The sequence below is a fragment of the Toxorhynchites rutilus genome, chromosome 3 (genome assembly GCF_029784135.1).
Source record: "Toxorhynchites rutilus septentrionalis strain SRP chromosome 3, ASM2978413v1, whole genome shotgun sequence".
NCBI classification, from domain to species: Eukaryota; Metazoa; Arthropoda; class Insecta; order Diptera; family Culicidae; genus Toxorhynchites; species Toxorhynchites rutilus.
The window spans coordinates 261,958,999-261,980,570 of record NC_073746.1 but is presented as its reverse complement, the minus strand read 5'-3'; the positions used below and the strand labels follow the sequence as shown (position 1 = coordinate 261,980,570).

At 37.7% G+C, this 21,572-nt stretch overlaps 1 protein-coding gene and 4 long non-coding RNA genes across 6 annotated transcripts in view; 3 read left to right on the top strand and 2 right to left on the bottom strand.

Moving 5' to 3' along the window:
- LOC129778462 (uncharacterized) lies at positions 1–2,593 on the top strand. Of its 2 annotated transcripts, none has more exons than XR_008743441.1 (6): positions 1–69; positions 128–354; positions 422–1,677; positions 1,737–1,773; positions 1,860–2,173; positions 2,230–2,593. It is a non-coding gene; the product is annotated as an uncharacterized LOC129778462 (long non-coding RNA). The 2 variants fall into 2 exon arrangements; XR_008743440.1 differs by having other exon boundaries at positions 1,833–2,173.
- A 1,682-nt stretch (positions 2,594–4,275) lies between these two features.
- LOC129779916 (uncharacterized) lies at positions 4,276–5,380 on the bottom strand. Its single transcript, XR_008743800.1, has 3 exons — positions 5,266–5,380; positions 4,913–5,206; positions 4,276–4,853 (listed from the first exon to the last, which is right to left on the bottom strand). It is a non-coding gene; the product is annotated as an uncharacterized LOC129779916 (long non-coding RNA).
- Positions 5,381–6,126: 746 nt separating this feature from the next.
- On the top strand, positions 6,127–7,156 carry LOC129779203 (uncharacterized). Its single transcript, XR_008743587.1, has 3 exons — positions 6,127–6,715; positions 6,771–6,820; positions 6,880–7,156. It is a non-coding gene; the product is annotated as an uncharacterized LOC129779203 (long non-coding RNA).
- Positions 7,157–7,437: 281 nt separating this feature from the next.
- The window catches only part of LOC129776422 (PDZ domain-containing protein 8), a 48,459-nt gene continuing 34,324 nt past the window's right edge, over positions 7,438–21,572 (top strand). The window contains exon 1 of the mRNA XM_055782053.1: positions 7,438–8,385. Within this exon, the coding sequence (XP_055638028.1) occupies positions 8,212–8,385 (174 nt within the window). The 5' untranslated portion in view covers positions 7,438–8,211. The remainder of the gene's footprint in view (positions 8,386–21,572) is intronic.
- LOC129776423 (uncharacterized) lies at positions 13,626–14,464 on the bottom strand. Its single transcript, XR_008743106.1, has 3 exons — positions 14,127–14,464; positions 13,938–14,061; positions 13,626–13,847 (listed from the first exon to the last, which is right to left on the bottom strand). It is a non-coding gene; the product is annotated as an uncharacterized LOC129776423 (long non-coding RNA).

Here is a 21,572-nt window from a genome sequence, read left to right as displayed (position 1 = left end):
GGGTATGAAGGAAGGAAAGTGAAGTGGAAGGTAAAACGTAATGTCAGAATTGCCGTTCGGACGTATCTCGTAAGTTTGAATTTATTTACATAGATGGTATCCAAACAACACTAAACATTGACTACAGTTTCGCCGGTATGGTTGATTGCCGTTATGAACCAGCCCCAAAAACAAAGCTGCAAATTATGCGCCAGTGGCGGTACCACGATCAAAGCACTCCCTGAATCACATTAGCCGAGCCAGCTGGCGGAAGCATATGCATAAAGGTTACTAGGTTACTATTTTCAACGACAACTGTTTATTTATTATACTGCTTCAAATACCTTCGACGAAATCAAATGTAACCATACCAACGTAAGTAATAATGTAAACAAATCCAAACTTTTCGTCTTGCTATTCCTCATACGTCTTTTCTAAATAGTGTAAATTACGAACCACCTGTTAACTCCACCATCTTGGGTATGAAGCTGAGACCAAGGCACCTAAAAGTATATCGTAAGGTGAGGCCGTTTCGTCACTATGTTGGTAGTGGAGCGGTATATGAAAACAGTACGGAAGAAAGCAGAAGGGGAATTATTTGCTTGATGCGTGAAAGAGACAGACTGATCACCAGCGAGCTTGGGCACAAGCGTTTACAAACAAAACATAGTAGATTTCCAAGATGGCTGAAGAGTGGTTCTGGCAAATTGGCTCACCTTGGAATATTCTTCTAGGCGCCTTGGCTGAGACTTAAAAGCTTATATTTTGACATTTCATCGGGAACGACCGATGAGAAGGAAACATCGAAAACGAGCACCGCAACATTTGTAGTTGCGCTACACTTTGCTATGAAACACAAGGGCTGCATAGAATAATTTAAGATACAGAGTTGCCGCTTTTACAGAAGGCTTCGCAATCGAAAACAGTGGATGTTATGGTTTTCACGATTATAGGTTGGATATCTGGAATCTTACTTTCAATTTATTTTCAGCTGAAGTTCGACATGTAGTGTTGGTATTTTTGAATGTCATATGCGTAGCATGGAATAATATTTTGCGCTACTTTATCTCAGACTTAAGTGTACGATTTTAAATATTTCCCACAATCCAATCGACGAAAAAAACATCGACCTGACAACGACCGTAACGCTGTTACCTATTCACGATGACGACGATTAGGTATCGTCATCTGGATACAGCATTAGTTTGTATGAGGCAAACTATTCTCTATCATATTAGTCGGCCCGAATCAGTTTATATTTGCTAAAATATGTATGAAATTGTTTTCTTTGCATATTTTTTTCTACTTAAAGTACGTTGTCATGACCCTAATTTGAATTATTTTCTATAGACGTTCAGATATTCTCAAAAAAAACTTGTCATTATAATATAAAATTATCTCAAAACATATTTTTTATGACGTTTTTTCACCACTTGCAGGCAATGGTGATTTTCACTTACATAGAGTACTAATTTGATTAAGGAAAAATCATGTTCATTCATAATTTTCATTTTAAAAGTGTATTCATTCCTTCTGCAAATCCATACTGTCATGCCTATTCCCCAATATCGTCAACGCGGATAGTTCGTTAGTCGAAAATACTGAATAATTAAACAAACCAAATGGCATCACTGGTGGTTCTTTTATCCACTCCGCTAAACTGTCATCTCAAACAAAAACAAATGGATCATACAACTGGTGAGTATGAAATATATTTCGGCTTTTTAATTATTAATTATTTTATCTTGTCTTATCAGCTATGAATACATTCGACTCGTTTGTTTCCATCAATCGGTAAGTGAGAAAGATGATTTCTCCCATCACCACAGTACGGATTTCCACTTCTATCACAGCAGCCAACAACATCTGTTTTCCTACAGCAGTAACCTCCAACCCCTGTTGGCAATGCCGGGGGACAGCATCAACAGCAGCAGCAGCAGAATTTGACCATGGTATGGTATTGCGAAGAACTTTCCCCATTAGAGGTTCCGTGCTTCGCGCACATTCAAAAATCCTCTTCAGACACGAAAACTCAACGACAAGGAGGTATTTATCAACTTGCTCAGCTGAATTACCACCCGAAGAAACCCGAATACACTGATTCCGTTGTATAGTAGAATGAAAATAGGCGAGGTAAGCGAACGTAATCGCATGATATTTTAATGTTCGCATTTTTATCCGGATCATACAACTGGTGAGTAGGGAATTCATTTCTGCTTTTCATTTACTAATCATTTTATTTTGTTTCAGCTATGAATACATCCTCAATCAATCGGCGAGTGAGAAAGATGATTTCCCTCATCACCACATTGCTTATTTCCACTTCTGTCACACCAGCCAACAGCATCAGCTTTCCCGCAGCAGTATCCTTTAAGTCCAGGGTGCTATTCCGGGGAACAGCATCAACAGCAACAGCAGCAGGACCTGGTCATCGATAGTATTTCGAGCAATTTTCCCCATCGGAGATCTCGTGCTTCACGCACATTGAGGAATCCTCAGCCACATATCTGTGTCATCAAGGGCAAGGAGGTATTCATCAATGTACTCAGTCGGATTTGAATCGTCAATCCAGACAACCCGGATGCACCGATTCCATTATATACCTTATTTTTATTATACATGGATTTTTATTATTTTTTTTTTCAATAAAATGATTAAAATCGATCAATGTATTTCCTTTTCATTTTCAATAACAAACCAATACAAACAAGCAGCAAGCAGTGCTGGAAGCAGCGCCGCAAGCAGGTCGACGCCTTGCACATGTTGGCGAAAAAGTGGCGTCAAGTTGTTCGATGAATGCATATGAAAGGTCGATAACTCGATTGCAAGGTGGCAGCATTTGAGGTCGATTGTTGACATTTCATCGACCCGATCTTGGCGGGCAAAACGGAATGTGGGTTATTGTAGAAATCTCGCGTGACTTGAAAAGGACTTATCTATATTGATCGATTCTCTTCATCGACATTCTCTTTCGTTAATAACTCTACGATGAAAATAGTTCCTGATGTGTTCAAATATCAGTAGTGCACAAGAGAATCTCGTTCATCAAACTATGTGGCAAAACTGGCGGCAAATCTGTCTGCAAGACCGTGGTAATCGAAGAAGGAAGTGAATGAAGAAAATCGATCAAAGCAGATAGGTCCTTTTCAAAAATTACGCTAGAAATGTTATGTTATGAAGAACATCGCATAAAGAGACCAATGAACTTACACGGTGGAAACATGCATTTGATTCTATACAAGATGCTAAACTATAGGTGTTTCGTTCCTGACACTTTCATGACAATACCTGAGACGAGTAGCGAGACGTAGCTTTCTGAATTATTTACTTTTTGTTTGGTTGTGTGGTTATGGTTTCATATCAACTCGCTAAGGAAAACAACTGAAGGAAGAAATAAACAAATATATATTCGTGAAAAATAGTGTACTATAGCTGCGATAAGGTATTTATATTATATATTATAACCGCTCCATGTAATGTAATTAAACATACACATACTCTTTACAGATACACAGGTCGAAGGCCACTGATCATTCAACAAGAGCCAAAGGTTGTACCGCTCATGGCAACTCTGCACGAGCTGAAGATTGTACCGTCCAGTGACCATTCTACCCTGGATTCCTCGAGTCAAGAGAGACGCACCACGATTGATATGAGGTACAGACTAGGGGGGCGTTGCTGATCAATGGTTAGTTATACTCCAATACGAAGTATCCCGTGTCGGCCACACATACATAGTACTGGAGACTGCAACATCCCAATTATGAGATCTTTGTAATACTAAGTTCGAGCCAACCGCGAGTAATCGGTTACATATTACTAACATAGTTGTAAGACAAAAATTGTCAAAATATTGGACTCCCGGCCCCGTCAGACTAACGCCACATGTGCCTTAATAAAATATATATTTTGGGAAAAAAAAATTATATATTATTCAATATTTTTGGGGGACAGTGAGGATTTGATGAGCTTGTGAGTGTGATAAAAGTGCTATAAGTCTAAGAAATCTGTTGTCCAACTCCTCCACAGATAATCGTTCATCTCGCGGTTCTCTATCATGCCAAAATTATATTGTGAATATTTTATTTACTTCAGATGCCGTATTATTGTGCAGTAAAAGGATATGGAAACAAGGTTCTCATAACGAAAAATAACCCGGACATTGTTTACCACACTTTTCTCCGAGATGGAGATAGACTTCATAAATGGATACTTTCTGTGGCCAATCGAAGGATTGGAAACCTCAGAAAAATCAAGGTATATGCTCACGTCATTTCCATAGCAGCAGCTACGATGACCGACATCAAATGCGCCATGAACTTAATGGTACGAGGAAATATAGGATGTTGAATTCGAAAGTTAAACCTTTTTTTCTGCCTTATATGTATCAGCCATTCCATGTCAAACCGATATAGTGGTTCTCCGATTTTCGTGGAAAGTGGTAGATTTGTTCTTTATTATAAAATATTAGACCCGTCTTTTCTTGTTTTTATTTTATTAGGGCTGTGTGGTATACGTTGCAAATCGTGAATATTGTCACCGGATTAAGGGCATTGTAGTGATGTAGAACGTTGAACTTTTGACTAGTCTGAAATCGATCCACCGCCGCAACAATAAGAAATTTCTCACCGTGCAATTTTTCGAAATGACTGGTATACTCATCGGCAGTGCGGAAATACTCTCGGCATACAAAGCAACAGCGCAAAGAGGGGTCCAAATTGTGTTTCAGCATACGTTCCACCGTAGTCACATAACGAATTTCCGATAGAAGTCGATTCGCCGCTACCATCTCTTTAACTTCCTTCAAAACTTTGTCGTTTTTAAAATTGCATCCAGCATACGCAGGAATTTGTTTTGCTTTTTGGAAGTCAACTCTGAAAAATCAACAAATATAATCATTCTTTAGCGGAATAAATATATCAAACCGACCTACCAGCGTGATTGTTCTGTTCATGCTGCTCCAGTAGGTTTCGCAACCGCTCCATGTTCAATTCAAAATGATTTGGTCGATTACCATTGGCATGCTGTTGGATTGGCTCATTACGTGTTATCAAATCGTGGTTCATCAGCACCCAGCCCAACTCGTCCATTTTGACACGAGTGTTGCGGCGCAGTTTTATCTCTTCGAAAAGTTTTTCGCGTAGTTTCCGTTTGATGATGCCTCCGTCCTTGATCAGATTGTGCCGATAAATTCGTACCACGTACGATTCTATTTCATGCTTTTGCCCTGGTGATAAAACAAAAAAAAATAACAATCTCTTTTAAATGCTCAATAAAACCACATACGAAAAACGCTGCTTGCTTGGAAAGAAAAGCATTGATTGCGCGGCTAGAAGGTAAAATATACTCAAAACATCCTTCTGCACTGTTTTTAATTCGACCGCTGATTGTAGATATCTGAAAAAGTAGAAGCAATTATGAGAAATTGTTATACGAAAAAATCCAGAAAATTACCTGCCTACAGTGAAGCTCGAGCAGCTATTTTGCCAACGAATGCATTTGTCACCAAAAGATATGATTTGCTTTGTAAACAAATTTGTTTTTTCACGAGCAATGGCCGAACAGCAATTTTGACATTGCGGTCCACCTATAGTATAACGCCTTGATTCTATAATTCCATAACACCGAGGACCTTGAATTTATCAATCTCAACTGATGGCTGTCCACGAACGATGAATCATGTTATGTTTTATGTATTACTCATTGGTGTGACATTGTATCCACTCACCCACAATCCAATCGACGAAAAAATCATCGACCTAACACTGACCGTAACGCTGGTGCCTATTCGGTACGATGTTGACATCTGGATACGCCATTAGTTTGTATGAGGGAACCTTTTCTCTATCAGATTAGTCGGCCCGAAGGCAGTTTCAAATTGGTAGAATTTGTATGAAAATTGTTTCTTGGCTTTATTTATCTACTTGAAGTACGTTTTCCTGACCTTAGTTTAAATTATTTTCTATAAATTTTCAGATATTCTCACAAAAACTTACCTTTATAATATAAAATTATCTTCAGGCATAATTTTTGTATGACGTTTTTTCATCACTTGCATGCAATAGTGATTTTCATTTACATTGAGTACTAATTTCATTTGAGAAAAATAATGTTCATTCATAATTTTTATTTTAAAAGTGTGTTTATTCCTTTTGAAAATCCATACTGTCATGCCTATTCCCCAAATACGTAACATCGAAAATTCGTTGGTCGAAAATACAGAATGATTAACAAAACGAATCGGCATCACTTTTTCTTCAACGATGAACTGCCATCTCACACCAAAACAACCGGATCATATAACTGGTGAGTATAGAATCTTTTTCTGATTTTCATTTTATTTTATTTTTCAGTTTGGAGTTTGTGGAATAGATAGGTTTTTACTTTATGAATCTGGAACGAACGGATTGCTACCGGCGGCATTTCTGAACGCAATTGGGTCCAACACGGAAGCTAAACTAGTTCATATGCATACGGACTACGTTGCCCAGAAGCAGGCACAACAAGCAATGAATTTCGATACGGAACAACTGAGCAGATGCATATCAGTGAAAGTTTATTCCGTTCTGAGACATTTCTACCAACGAAGTAAGGACACGAACGGTATTGAATTGAATGATGCTAAGCCAGATCAACAGTGTGGGGAGACTGACGGTGTAGATTCGCCACAGGTGGAAATTAATCACAAACGCAAGATGTGACATTATCAGATTCTCCCAAAGTGGTTTCTTACCAGGTATACTATTAGATAGCAGACATTTTAAAATACTAATTATTTTATTTTATTTCAGCTATGAATACACCCGTTCGGATGATGTGGCTTTTTTGCTTCCATCAACTGGTGAATGAGAAAAATGACTTCCCCCATCACCACAGTGCTTATTTCCACTTCTATTGCAGCAGTCAACAGCATCGGCTTTCCCGTAGCAGTATCCTTCAAGCCATGGTGGCTGTTCCAGGGGACAACATCAACAGCAGCAGCATCTGGACCTGACCATCGATAGTGTTTCGAGCAACTTTCCATATCGGAGATCTCGTGCTTCGCGCACATTGAAGAAACCTCCTCAGCCACATATGTGTGTCAAGGAGAAAAAGGAGCTGGATTCGAATCGTCAATCCAGACAACCCGAATGCACCGATTGCATTATATATCTTGTTTATATTTTATATGCATTTTGTGTTTTTTTGAATAAAATGTTTAAAATCGATCAATGTTTTTCCTTTTCATGTTTCATAACACACCAATACAAACAAGAGACGATCAGTGTTGGAAGCAGCGTTACATGCAGGTCGACGCCTTGCACATGTTGGCAAAAAAGTGGCGTCAAGTTGTTCGATGAATGCATATGAAAGGTCGATAACTCGATTGCAAGGTGGCAGCATTTGAGGTCGATTGTTGACATTTCATCGACCCGATCTTGGCAGGCAAAACGGATTGTGGGCACTTTTCTACCAAATTTTATTATCGCGTCGTTACGTCGTCACGTTTGGAATGTTGTATTATCATGTGAAGAGACATTCGTGAGTAGCATTGTTGTTTGTAGCGGATAACCATTTCGTATGTGTCATAGACGTGACCCCATCAGTCTCGTTAAAGTGTTCTGTGTCAGCGCAAGCTCGCTTCCTCCTTTTGGGCTACGAATTGATAATGAAAATTTCAATAATATAAGAAAAATAAAACAGCTCCTGCTTAGAAATTTGGCCATTCCATAATTGTGATACTACTTCTATAGTGAGGATGAAGGCTTTCGCTTGTACAATGGTTGTTTTCTAAAGTGATAGCGACTCCGTGTTGTTTCAAGATAAACAAAATATGTAGTGCTAAAATAATAGCTAAGAGGATGAAGAGCGATATGTTTATGCTGCCGTCACAATGCTTTTGTTCGTTTTGTGAGATTGCGTGATAATGTCAAAATCGTTGAATGAATGAAAACGATGCAAATTATGTTTTAGGCCGATAAAATAAGTTTCCGGCGTGAAAGTCATACTTCGCTGCGAATGAAATATACTACGCGTGCTGTCGAATGGGTTGTCTCTATTACGGGCGCAATGTGTTATCAGTGAAGTAAACGGTGAAATTCTAATAAAAAAGTAATTTTCGGTTCACCGTCGAAAATTAGGGCGGAAACTATCAGCTTCGAAACAAAAGCTGATTGGTGTAAAGTGGAAAGAGTACGAGTGACAACCGGGTGAATCCAAACTAGGTCAGCATACAAAAACCCATAGTTAGCAATGGATTTGGCGAATCTGTTCCTATTCTGTTTGATGTCCTGCGTGATTGGCGCCGTGCTGATGCTGCTCATACAGTATTATGCTTTTGTACGTTACTTCCGCCTGCCGGAGCTTGGGAAGGAGCAAGAGGAGTATCGGAAATCGGCAAATAGCGAACCTTACGTATTGCCAGATGTAAGTTCTATTTTACCTCACACTTGTTTACACACATATCCACAATTCAACAATGGTACATAATACCATTATCGCTTGCTCGAATTTATGTAGAAAGACAGTAGAAATACATTAATGTCAATTAATCAGTAAACCGGAAAAGGCTGGTTTTGGAATATGCTACTATCGTTGTTTTTAGAAATTATTCGCTTAACATGGGGTGCTTTGCAGAGAGCAGAAAATATGGCACTTCAATTTTATTTATAAATAGTTCTAACTTTTCAACATAGGACTGTTTTTACGGATAATCGAGATATATGCTATTATATAAATATATTTCTAAATTATGTTTCAAAACTAAAACGATTGTCGACAGCAGCCCGCATTGTTTGGACCATTTATTATCGAAATATTCTTTTTTTGTGCTTTGAGAGACTAAGAATACCTATACAGTATTCATTGGTCATATTCGATAAAGTGGGATTGCAACATTGTCTCCAAAGAACTTATTCCATGTGGACACACATATTCCATTGGAAACCCGTAATGACATCATCCATTCAATGTGTTGCCGGCTAAATTGAGGCCCAGCGATAATGAACCGCTGGAGTTTTTCGACTGGAACTTATTACCCACCGAATTAATCAGTACTGTATAACGTGAAACAGCTTTGAACTAACGTATCGAGACTTGATTAACCGCAGCACACCTATACAAGTGAACATCAAAATGGTGATGGGATTTGGGGAAACTACTTTTAGTTTTATCAACAAATGAGTAAATTGAATCAAATTCCTCGTACAAAAATACGATGTGACAAACCGCCATAATTGAGTTAATTCGCGTGATTTATTTTCAGCAAATGAGTAACACCGCGAAATTTATTTTTGGCAATATACTTTTGACTGAATATTGTTTGATATAACCGGTGAACTCTCCGGAAATTTCACTCAATATTGTTTTGTTTGTACAATAGCAACAAGAATTAATCGATTTTGACGATTTTTCCTTAGTTCTATCGTGAAAGTAATGAAGCTATCAAATCTCATCAGTACGATGAATATATATTTGAAGAAAGCTACAATAGTTTGTAGAAATTCTATTTCGTTTTCTTATTGGAGGACCTTGTCAAGCTTCCTCAACTCATGTTCATAGACTTGTGACTCTAAGCGACATTGATAGGTTAGTTACATTCAAAAAAATCTACCCGTTGATGTTACGTGAAAACGTATGTGATTTTTCTCCATCGAACTTTTCACGTAATACTGACGTTAATCAGAATGAACTCATGAAGTAATGAATTTCACGTTGTTGTTACGTGACTTTTACCGTACCCAATACCCTTTCAATCTGATCGGAATTTTATTCAATATTGATTTAATTTCATAATTTTATTTATATTTAAAAATTGCATTATTTTCCAATACTTCTATCACTAATTAGGATGACTAATTGAAACATAATGCAACTATTATAATAAACATATATAAAGGCAATAGAACAAACAATGCACAACATTTTATTACATGTTATAACTTAGCTTATACATTAAAACTGTTTTTAACTCGGAAATACATGCTAGACTGAGAACCGATTTTATGTACTGAAACGGGAAAACCATCAAATAAGTCGACTTTCAGCACATCTACTATAGGTAAACATCTTGTTACTTCATATGCCAGAAAATGTTCGGAATAATTTCCAACTTGCCAGTGTTGGCATATAACATGTAACTCGGTATCGTGCTTGATGAACTCAATTATTTCATATAAGTACATTATATGATTGTTTTCCGCCCTATAATGAGTTCCTTGGTATTCAACACTACTCGCAAATAGCATATCAAAATTCTAATCTATATTCAACGGCTGTAGTAGTTTGCCGAAATAATTACGCAGTCTCAAATCAAACATTTTAAATACTCCAGAGACGGAATCTTCGAAAAAACTTTGATGGAAAAAATCGTAAGCAAATTGTAATGACGCTTTTATGCAAAGAGTATAACACACATTTCTCCTCGAAGGCGTGATATGAGTATACTGCTTGAAAGCCGTATGTTTAGATTCATATCTAAAACACATCATATCTTCCACTGGTCCTGATGCAGTAATAATCGAAGGATAATGCACAATAAAATGATGCTTCGGTTTAAGTTCTTTCTTAAATAGATCAATGTACATACTGTGATGCACGTTAATCAACCTTCGCAATTGATTAATTATATTTAGTAAAAATGAACTCCTCAGACAGAACTCGGTTAATTTAACTAGCGTTATGCAGTACTTCCAAACCATGTCATCGTTGGGTACATATTTGCCAATGATTAAAGTAATGTAATGCATCAATATACGCATTTTATTAGAAGTTACTCGTATATGAACGGTTTTTTGCTTTTTCTTGCTGTTATATCCTTCCGCTATATCTGGCATTCGAGATAATTCGCTGTCTATATACATTTTCCCAAAACATTTTCTGTGCATATTGAAATCATTTAAAGTGAAATACTTTTTGCTATAGATACAATAGTTTAAGATTTCCACTAAACCAGATTTGCAAATACCTGAACTGTACAAGTCGTGCATCGCATCAACACTCAAATTTTCCATGACATGGAAAGATGGCAGTTCGTTGAAAACCGTGTTACCACATATCCCTGTTTCGCTAGGCTGTCCTATTTCTAAATCTAAAGCGTAGTCTTGACGCCGACGAAGGCAATCAGCATGTTCTTTACAATCCGATTTTAAAAGTACATTAGGTCGTCTGCAAAACCGGCAAAAAAAGTAGCATTAAATCCATTTACGAAAAGTAGCATCGAGTGGACACCCAAATTGTCGCCTTGTATAAAACACAGCACAAATCTAACTAGTGTTGTTTTACCATCGGAAACAATATTGATTCCTTCACACTCAATTTTTTTGAATCTATCGACTAGAGCGCGCATAAGCTTATTCATTCCTACTTCTTTGATATCTGATTTCTGCGCCATTCCGGCTACATAAATGTTGCATAATCTGGATTGGTATTCCTTGGGTATTGTTGGAAATTTATAATATATTCCAAAAATACTGTGTCTATTACTATGTGAACTCTGCGAATCATTAATTTCATATTCGTCGGCATATAACCATACTTTTTGTTTAATACCTTTCCATGTACTTCCATTTATGTAATTTGAAATTTCGGTCGATTTGTGTAGCTGTTCTATATTTTGTAATGTGGATTTCAATACATTAGTGCATTCAAAAAAGGCTTTGATTTTAAATTCAATAGGCATTATTATCATGTAATTATTTACATGGACGCTTTCGTAGTTGTTTTCGCCTTCTAACAATTTGGAAGCAATATCGTCATTTTTTTTCTATGGTGACTATGGTTGGCAGTTCAAATCCTACACAACTTTTCATATATTTGAAGAACTTATGATCTGTATTTATAAAATCAAATATGGTTTTCATCTTTTCGATTTGATTCTGATAGTTAAAACTGTTCTCTGAATCAGTTACGTATTGTTTAAACTTTTCTAAATTATTTGCTATCTCTGAAAACATAAGGCTTATTTCATTTTGAATTTGATACACATCTTTTCGGGTAAAGTTATTATGTTTATGCATGTACAGAGTTAAGTTTAGCGCCATTTGATTAAGTATATTGATTGGTTCTCGGTTTACGTGTTCAGATTGATTATCACTGCATTCAATACGCCTGACTTTTGACGAACAACCTTCGGAATAGCATGATGAAGCATTTGCTACATCTAGCGAAATAGATAAATTCTCCTGTGATGACATATCATGCTAAGTTATACTGCTGTCATTGTGCAATCCGGTATGATGACTAACATGTTTTTTTAATGGATATACCTTAGAGAACACTTGGTGACAACCCGATATCGTGCATCTATATTGATAAACGGATGGAACTTGATGGTAATCCTTAAGATGTGTAAGGTATTCTATTGGTGATGCAGAGAGAATCGTACATCCAGATATCATGCAGGTGATCCGAGTCATGTTCACAGTGTGCTATTTGCCTTTTTCGTCTCGAGATAAGTCCGAAGTCTATTGATGGAAGCATAAGACTCTTGTTGATTTATGCCGTAAATGTAACGACTGAGAAAGTGCCAAAAAAAATTTCGAAATTTTCGAAAAAGGGAGTCCAAGGATTGCAGTCAGTTTAATTAGTACATCAACTGCTCTTGATGCCGATTGAAGCTCATAACACACATCGTCATACAAGACAAAGAATGTTCCCTGCAATTGGTCCAAGTTTTCACCCACTGCAACTAATTTAGGCACGATTGGAAAATCCAGCTCTGTGTAACTTCGGTAGATTTAACTAACTAAGATTAAGAGCTAACTCTTTAGAATCAACGAAAATGAGTGTATCCTCTTGCCCAACTAAAATGGTAGGTCTAAAATGATGTGCGGCCGTAATTGGGGGCAGCACGGTGTTTAGAGCAAGCAAAAGTGTACAAATTTGCTTATCTGTAGATGAAAATAACCACATTTATATCAATTCATAATATATCTAACAGCTGAGATGCTCTTTACCGTTATTTGTTGTATCATCAGTCAATCTTTCAAGTAATGATACGGCCGATGGGTCCACGGCTTTCTTAGAAATATATTCTGTAACCTGTGGTACCAGCTGTAGTAATTCCTTCAATCCATTCTTCGCGTTGGGAAAAGCTTTCTGAAAATCTATGTCGATCTAAAATTGAATTAGAAACAAATTTTATACACCACGTTATTTTGTGTGTACCGATTCAACACGGCATTATAGACAAACAGTCTATATTTTAAACATTATTTAAAACATTAATTAAAACATAATTCAAAAACTCATACCAGTTGAAAACCATGCTGACATTTGTATTGAGGATATGTTGTAAAAATTTGGGTGATGCACTTCCGTGACAATAAGTGCCCTTTGCGTGCTTCGTAGCTAACTCTCCACCGTTCTAGGACAACAGACCATGGTTCACTATTCAGCATCAACCACTCAGCAGCTTCTTCGGCAGCAACATCCCGAGTAGATTGAGAATCGATTGTTGTTTGTGTGGATGCTTGGTATGCGTTCTCTTTAGCTTCACATTTACGTTTTCTTTGTTTTAAGTTACCTATTTTGTTGGCAATTTTTCCGCCATGGTTCTTCCGATCCCCGCTCCTCGGTATGAAATAATTCTCCTGTCAAAAGAAACATGATTTATCACTGATTGTTTTTTTTCTTATTGTTCTATCTTTAACTTACCAGTCGTTCAAACTTAAAAAGTGACGTCACTGCTAGGGCGTATGTTCGAAGGTCTTCAGTTAAAAGCTTTTTTCTGGTATTCAAGTGATGCTTTGCAATAATGCTTGATAGTACTAGCTGTTTGGCCTCGGAAAGTTCCGTTTTCGAGGCGTAGTTTAAAATTTATTTCCCTTCTTCAGAATGTATCAGCATCTTTTCTAAGAATTTCGCTGTAAAAACATTTCTGTCGTGCGCTGGAAGCGTGAAAGCGACAGAGGAGAATTCAGTGATTTTTTTAAAATTTATCTGTTCAATTGATGGAAGAGTACCTGAATTCGAAGTACCTGGGTAACTTTGCAGATATGGTTCTGCTTTGTCCAATCTGTTTTCAAATTCTGCCGAACGAGAACCGTTCGTTGACAGTTCTTCTAGTATACTCGTATTGCTGGTGCACGATGCATTGGATTCCTGTGGGAAAGTAAATACAGAACTGAGTATTTTTTTCCGCATAAACAAGGGATTCATGTACTTACGTTTTGCGTTGATTTATAGCGTTTGTTTTGGTTGGATTCTATATTGATCTACTGGAAATCTCGTCTAACGTATCAGTTTCACTGATAGCCGTAGGTGTTGTGGTTTCGATTGCAGCTGTTGGTTGATAGAACTGATTACTTGAATCTGTTAGCAGCTCTTGCTGTTTGTTTTCAGCAGACGCCATTGTTGTTCGCATCCGATTACATCACATAATGAGCACGAAGAGCAACTGTCAAAATGAATGCTATGGAGTACGGGATTTTCACGTAATAGAGATGGGACGACTGCAGTGAAAGTGATTGGTGCCTAATTTTATATTTACTTTTGTCATATAACATCGGCTGAAAATGAATTTTTCGAACTCTACGTGACTTTTCACGTAGCATTGACGGGTGGATTTTTTTGAGTGTATTATTATTTACAAATTTCATACCAAATCGATTCGAGTTCCATTTCAGACTGCAAGTAAACGTTGTGGGTGTGAGAACATTGGTCATTTAAACAATTTTGCATACTTGAAATCTCAAAAAAATTAGACTATTTTCTAAAAAGAGTCGAAGTTTTTTTTTTCTTTTTACTAAAATTTTTGTAAAAATTTCTAATTTGAAAACTATAAAACCTACCAAATTTTGATAAAAGAAGTAAATATAGGAAATGTAAAAAATATAAAAAAATTACACTGAAAAAAATTGTTTAAATAAAAATAAAATTTTCTCGAAACGGGTTTTTTTAGAATTCTCAAGAAAATTATTAAGGACTAGCCAGTGTTTGCCAAATGATCCACTCATTGAAAAAATCGTTTCGTTCGTTCAAATATGATCTTTCAGGAAACATTTCCCCCAGCGGTATTCTTTTGTTGTTATGTGTTGCAAATCACGACACAAAAGAGAACGAGACAACTCTGCATCGGCTCGCACTTTATTGCACACCAGCATGCAAGCAAAGCTATCATATACGCTTTTGGTCAGAAAGCTTATTTTCTTCTTTGCCCCTAACATATGCATATCGACCTCTCCATGCATCATGAAACAGCAGGATCCATCATGCATCATGAAACAGCAGGATGAGAGTTTACTTGCATGACACATTGTGTATCATTCGATTTTGATCGAAATCCAAACACTGGGACTAGCTGACCCGACGAACTTCGTCCCGCCCAAAATAGATTTGTTGATTTGAATACTTTCAAACATCCACGTTTTCTTACTAAGTGAACGTTAGTGAGTCCAATCACTGACTCTTCATTGATTGATTACCCTTTGATCCTTTACAATTTCCTTTTACTATAAATTGTCTAGTACTTCTACAAAAATTCGTCCTTATAATATAAAACTATTTTTAGACACAATTCTTGTTCAAGATTCTTTAAGCATTTGGAAATAACATGTTTCTCCGTTGCATAGAATACATGGTTGATACAGAGAAAACTACAAAATAAAGACAGCTCAAATCGGACCATTCCTTCCTCGGGTTTAGGGCACACCAACACATCTGGCCTTCTGTTGGAAGAATAGTCGCGGGCGTCGCCAGAATTAATCGAATTCATGAACTTTATTACTTAGAGTATATCGAGTTAAAAATTCCTACAGGAATGATAGATACAATAAATATTTAAATGCATAATTCCGAATTTTATTCACTTTCTTTTAGTAATTCAACTTCTCTTCCACATAATAATTCAAGGTTATGTCGATAGGTAAGCAGTTACATTGCTACTGTGTACTGTACAAGGGGATCGCCATTCCTTCCTCGGGGTTTGCGCTTACCAACACATTTGGCCTTCCATTTTCATTTATAGATATAAGATATGGAAATGCGTTATTTCGCCTGAAAATCCATTTCCACTTATGTACAAAGATCAATTTCGATAGCGCAAATATCGAATGGACTAACAACGCTTATTATGATGTAATTTTCGAACATGTGGGAATTCAATTTTCCGACCTTCCGTCAGGATTTTCCGAGAATGTTCCGATTTTTCTCTCCACTATATTGATCTACGGGAAGAGACGAATACAACAAAATAAAGAAGGCTAAAATCGGACCATCCCTTCTTCGGGGTTTCCGCTTACCAACAGATTTTGCCTTACATTTTTATTTATATAGATATAGCTGACCCGGCAAACTTCGTCCCGCCCAAAGTTTTTTTTTGTTATCAATACCTACAAACGTTCACGTTTTCTTACTTACGATCATGGGTCCAATCGCAGAACTGTTCATTGATTCATCTTCTAATTGATCCTTTACAATTTACTTTTAATATAAATTTTTCTAGCACTTCTACCAAAACTCGTCATTATAATATCGGATTATTTTCAGATACAATTCTCGTTCGAGATTTTTCAATCACTTTTGCAAGTTTCTCCGTTACATCGAATAAATGTTCGATACAGAAAATATGATAGAATGAAGATAGCCCTAAATCGGATAATTGCTACCTCGAGTTTTGCTGTTATCAACACATTCGGCGATCCATTTTTATTTATATAGATAGAAGAAGATGAAGGAGTGCGTTTTATCACATTAAAATCCATTTCCACTTTCGAACAAAAACCAATTTCGTTGGCGGAAACATCAAATGGACTAACAACGCTTGTCACTTTGTAATTGTAGAACATATTCGAATTGAATTTCCCGAATTTTCCCAATTCCCTTCAGAATTTTCCGAAAATTTTCAATTGTCATGTTTGGTTGAAATATGAGTAATACTTTTATGGGACCCCCTCTCCATTCCATAGGAGTAAGGGGTGTCATACCATCATAGAAACATTTCTCGTACCCAAAAACATCCCTCACATCCCAAATTTAGCTCCATTTGCTTGAATAGTTCTCGAGTTATGCAGAAGTTTGTGTTTCATTTGTATGGTAGCCCCCTTTCCCTTAGGAAGAAGAGTGTCGAACCACCATAGAAACATTTCGTGCCCTCTAAAACCTCCACAAGCCAAATTTGGTTCCGTTTGCTCGATTGATTCTCGAGTTATGCGAATGTCAAACCACTATAGAAACATTTATTGTCCCTAATATTATTAATATTCATTGATTCTCGAGTTCTGCAGCATCCCTCCCTTAGGGAGGGTGGAGGAGTGTCTACCCAACATAGAAACATTTATTGCACCCTAAATCCTCCACATGCCAAATTTGGGTTCGTTTGCTTGATTAATTCTCGAGTTATACTGAAGTATGTGTTCCATTTGTATGGCCCCTCCTTAGAGAGGGGGAGGGTTCTCAAACTATCACGAAAACCTTCCCCGGCTCCAAAAACCCCTACATACCAATTTTAATGTTGATCTGTTTTAGTAGTTTCCGAGTCCATAAGAATCAGACAGACAGACGGACAGACAGAAATCCATTTTTATACAGGGTTTTCCATTTCGGGCTTCCGAAAGTATACAGCCCTGCGCTGACAACCGTTTGATATAGCTGTCAACCAAAGCGTCATATCGTTAGTTGAATGTCTGCGGATTTTGGTCGTCATGGACGGCCTACAGAGCACACAATCGCTAATGTAGTGCGTGAATTCGAACAAACTGGATCCGTAGCGGATATTGTGAAACCTGTGCATCATCGTAATGTGCGTTCGGCCGAAAATATTGCTGCTGTTGCTGCGAGTGTGGAGGATGACCCGAATGTTTCGATTCCACGGCGTGCTCAGAAATTGGGCTTGTCAAACACATCATTGTGGCGAATTTTGCATTTGGACTTGCACCTACATCCATATAAAGTGCAACTGGTACAAAAATTAGAGCGTGGTGACCATGGAATGCGTCGGGCATACGTCGATTGGGTGAACGAACAACAGCAGAAAAATGCTGAATTTTTGCATCAAATTTTCTTCAGCGATGAGGCACATTTCGAGCTCGGTGGCTATGTGAACACCCAAAATTTCCGTATATGGGGCTCAGAAAATCCACACGTGATTGTTGAGAGGCCATTGCATCCGCCAAAAGTCACTGTTTGGTGCGCATTATGGTCTGGTGGAGTCATCGAGCCGTATTTCTTTGAAAATGAGGACGGTGAGACGGTAACTGTGAATGGTGAGCGCTATGGCCGCATGTTAATCGATTTTTTTTTGCCATAAATTGAAGATATGGATACGGATGACGCCACGTGCCACACAACACGACCGAACATGGCCATATTGCGAACGAAATTTGAGGGACGCATAATTTCGCGTTTTGGTGATGCCAATTGGCCGTCCAGATCATGTGATTTGAACCCGCTAGACTTTTTTTTGTGGGGTTATGCGAAAGACCGTGTCTATGCCAACTCTCCGCAAACTCTTGAACATTTGAAAGACAACATTCGTGAAGTTATGACCGAGATACCGCCCCATATGTGCCGAAAAGTCATCGAAAATTACCTGTTCCGGATCAAGGTGTGCGAGGAAGCCCTAGGTGGACATTTGAATGATGTTGTATTTCACACATAATGGCATAAACCGAACTTTAATTTGAAATAAAATTTTCATCGAAATTCGAATTCTAAGTGTGTTTTATTTAAATTTACTTTCGGAATTTAAAGTTAGAAAACCCTGTATATATAGATAAGATATGGAAATGCGTTATTTCGCCTGAAAATCCATTTCCACTTACGAACAAAGATCAAAGATCAATCGACCTTCCTTCAGGATTTTCCAAAAATTTTCCGATCTTTCTGTCCACTATATTGATCTACGGGAGGAGACGAATACAACAATATAAAGAAGGCTAAAATCGGAACATCCCTTCTTCGGGTTTTCCGCTTACCAACAGATTTTACCTTACATTTTTATTTATATAGATGAGCGAACGCAAAAATTATGTAGACTGATTTGATACAACAGATATTTTGTCTTTTGGAAATGGAATACAAATCATATCACAATACAAGCGATGTATTATGTAGTATACAAATGTTGTGTGATATCTCCTTTTGCTAAATATTGTGCCTCCAACGTAACGCTCTCGTTTTCTAAGGCCCCCAAATATTCATTTATTCATTCATTCATTCCTTCGTCACTCTTGGGGTTATACCACATATATAACCCACTTCCTGTTTTTTAATTCGGGTAAAATATATGAATAGCTCATATAATAACCAACAAGTCATCCATACATCGGAAGTAGCACTTATACAGGGGAAGAGTTTTTCTAACAACAATTGTTTCATGTTTTCTTTGAAAAATTACATAATTTTTCATAATTTTTTTGTGTATAAATTCTCGCGATTAATATGTTCTGCAAACTTTTTTCTATTTAGAAAAATGTCAAGAACATGACAATTCTGAGAATTTACAAGAGTCTTCATGCATATATTTCAAAAGCTATAAAAGATAGAATATTGTCGTCTTTGACAAAAGTCCTTATTTCACATTATCTAAAGTTTTGCCGAGTGCAGTATATCCCTACCTTGACTTTAAACAAAAATAGGATCAGTTTTTTTTTTTCGAAGAAAACATGATAAAGTTTTTTTTTCCAAAATATATATTTTCATTAAGGTTCATATGGCGTCATATGGCGGGAGCTCAATATTTCGACACTGTTTGCCTTGCAATTATGTTAGTAATATGTAACCGATTGCTCGCGGTTGGGTCGAGGTTAGTATTACAAGTGTTCTCATAATTTGGATGTTGCGGTCTGCGATGTTCTCTACGTGCGCCCGACACAGGATACTTCCTATTGGGATGCAGCTGACCATTTATCAGCAACGCCCCCCTAGTCTGTACCCCATATCTAGCGTGGTGCGTCTTTCTCGACTCGAGGAATTCAGGATAGAATGATCACTAGCCGGCAGAATCATCAGCTCAGGTAGAGTTACCATGAGCGGTACAATCCTCAGCTCTTGTTGAATGATCAGTGGACTGCTACTTGCCAAACGTGATTTTTGTGGTGCCAGTCGGCGATACAGGAACTATAACCGATACCTCTATTCTAACTATGTTTTGCGAAGACAACGTGATTTGAAACGAAATCCTAAACGTTTCTGGTCATTCGTTAACGAAAAACGCAATGAAACCGGATTTCCAGCGTAAATGAACCTTGGCGACCAAACTTCCAACGACCCTGAGGAAATTTGCAATCTCTTCGCTATTTTGCATTTTCCGAGTGTCTTTGCCGCTGGCAATACGTCTATTCAGCAAGCAAAGGAAGCCTTGAAATATGTTCCTGAAAACATATGTGACATAAACATAACCAACTTTTCGCAAAGTGAAGTTTCTACTGTCATGAAACAATTGAAAAAGTAAGTGACGCCGGGACCAGATGGGATACCTTCGATTGTACTGAAAAATAGTGCTACCTATCTTTCGGAACCGCTACAGATGATCATTAATCAATCGCTTCTTCAGAAAACATTTCCCGAGTGTTGGAAGAAGTCCTTAATTTTTCCTGTATTCAAGAAAGGAAACAAATGCGATATCAATAACTATCGTGGAATTACTTCTCTTTGTGCCTTTTCGCCCGATGGTTGGAATCCTTCCTCGTAGACCGCTCACTCTCTGTGAAATTAGGGAACAATCGTTCCCGTGACTTTCAGAGTACATCAGGCGTTCCGCAAGGAAGTAACGTTGGACCGCTACTCTTCTCGATTTACTACAATGATGTATGTCTGATACTCCCCCCAGGATGCAGAATCGTGTACGCTGATGACCTCAAAATATTCCTTGCTGTTCATTCAGTTACCGATTGCTCCGAACTGCAGAAATTGATTACCGTTTTCTACGAATAGTGCACATGTAATCTACTTAGCGTCAGCGTTGCGAAGTGTGCAGTAATCAGCTACAGTAAGAAGAAACCTCCGATACAATATGACTATTCTATTAACCAGCAAAAAATTCAACGAGTGAAAGTAGTCAAAGATTTAGGTGTCCTTTTGGATAGTGGACTTACCTTCCAGAATCACTACAGTAATATCATCGCTAAAGCAAACAAAAATCTGGGATTCATAATGAAAGAACTTTCGTGATCCGTACTTAAGAGCACTTTTCTATGCACTCGTCCGCTCAATCCTTGAAACGGCAGTGGTTGTCTGGAGTCCTTACACTGATATTTGGTCCGTACGGATTGAGTCTGTTCAGAGGAAATTTATCAGGTTTGCGCTTCGGAATCTTCCTTGGAGGGACCCGATGGCGCTTCCTCCATACGAAAGTCGATGCAAGCTGCTGAACATGGACACACTGGCTAAAAGAAGAGACGATATGCGCGCGATCATCGTTGGAAAACTGCTTCTTGGGACAATCGACGCTCCTAAAATTCTAGCTAAACTAAACGTGAATGTGACTTCGAGATTTCTCCGTTCTACGACTTTTCTTCGTATTCCTTTCCACCGGACAGTTACGGACAAAACGAACCAATTTGTGCTATGTGTTATATGTGTAAAATAACAATTCAGAGGGAGTCTCATTTGACACATTCAGCAATGAGTCTCTAGAAGTGTCCCTACTAAACGTCCAAATTGCTCATCTTCCG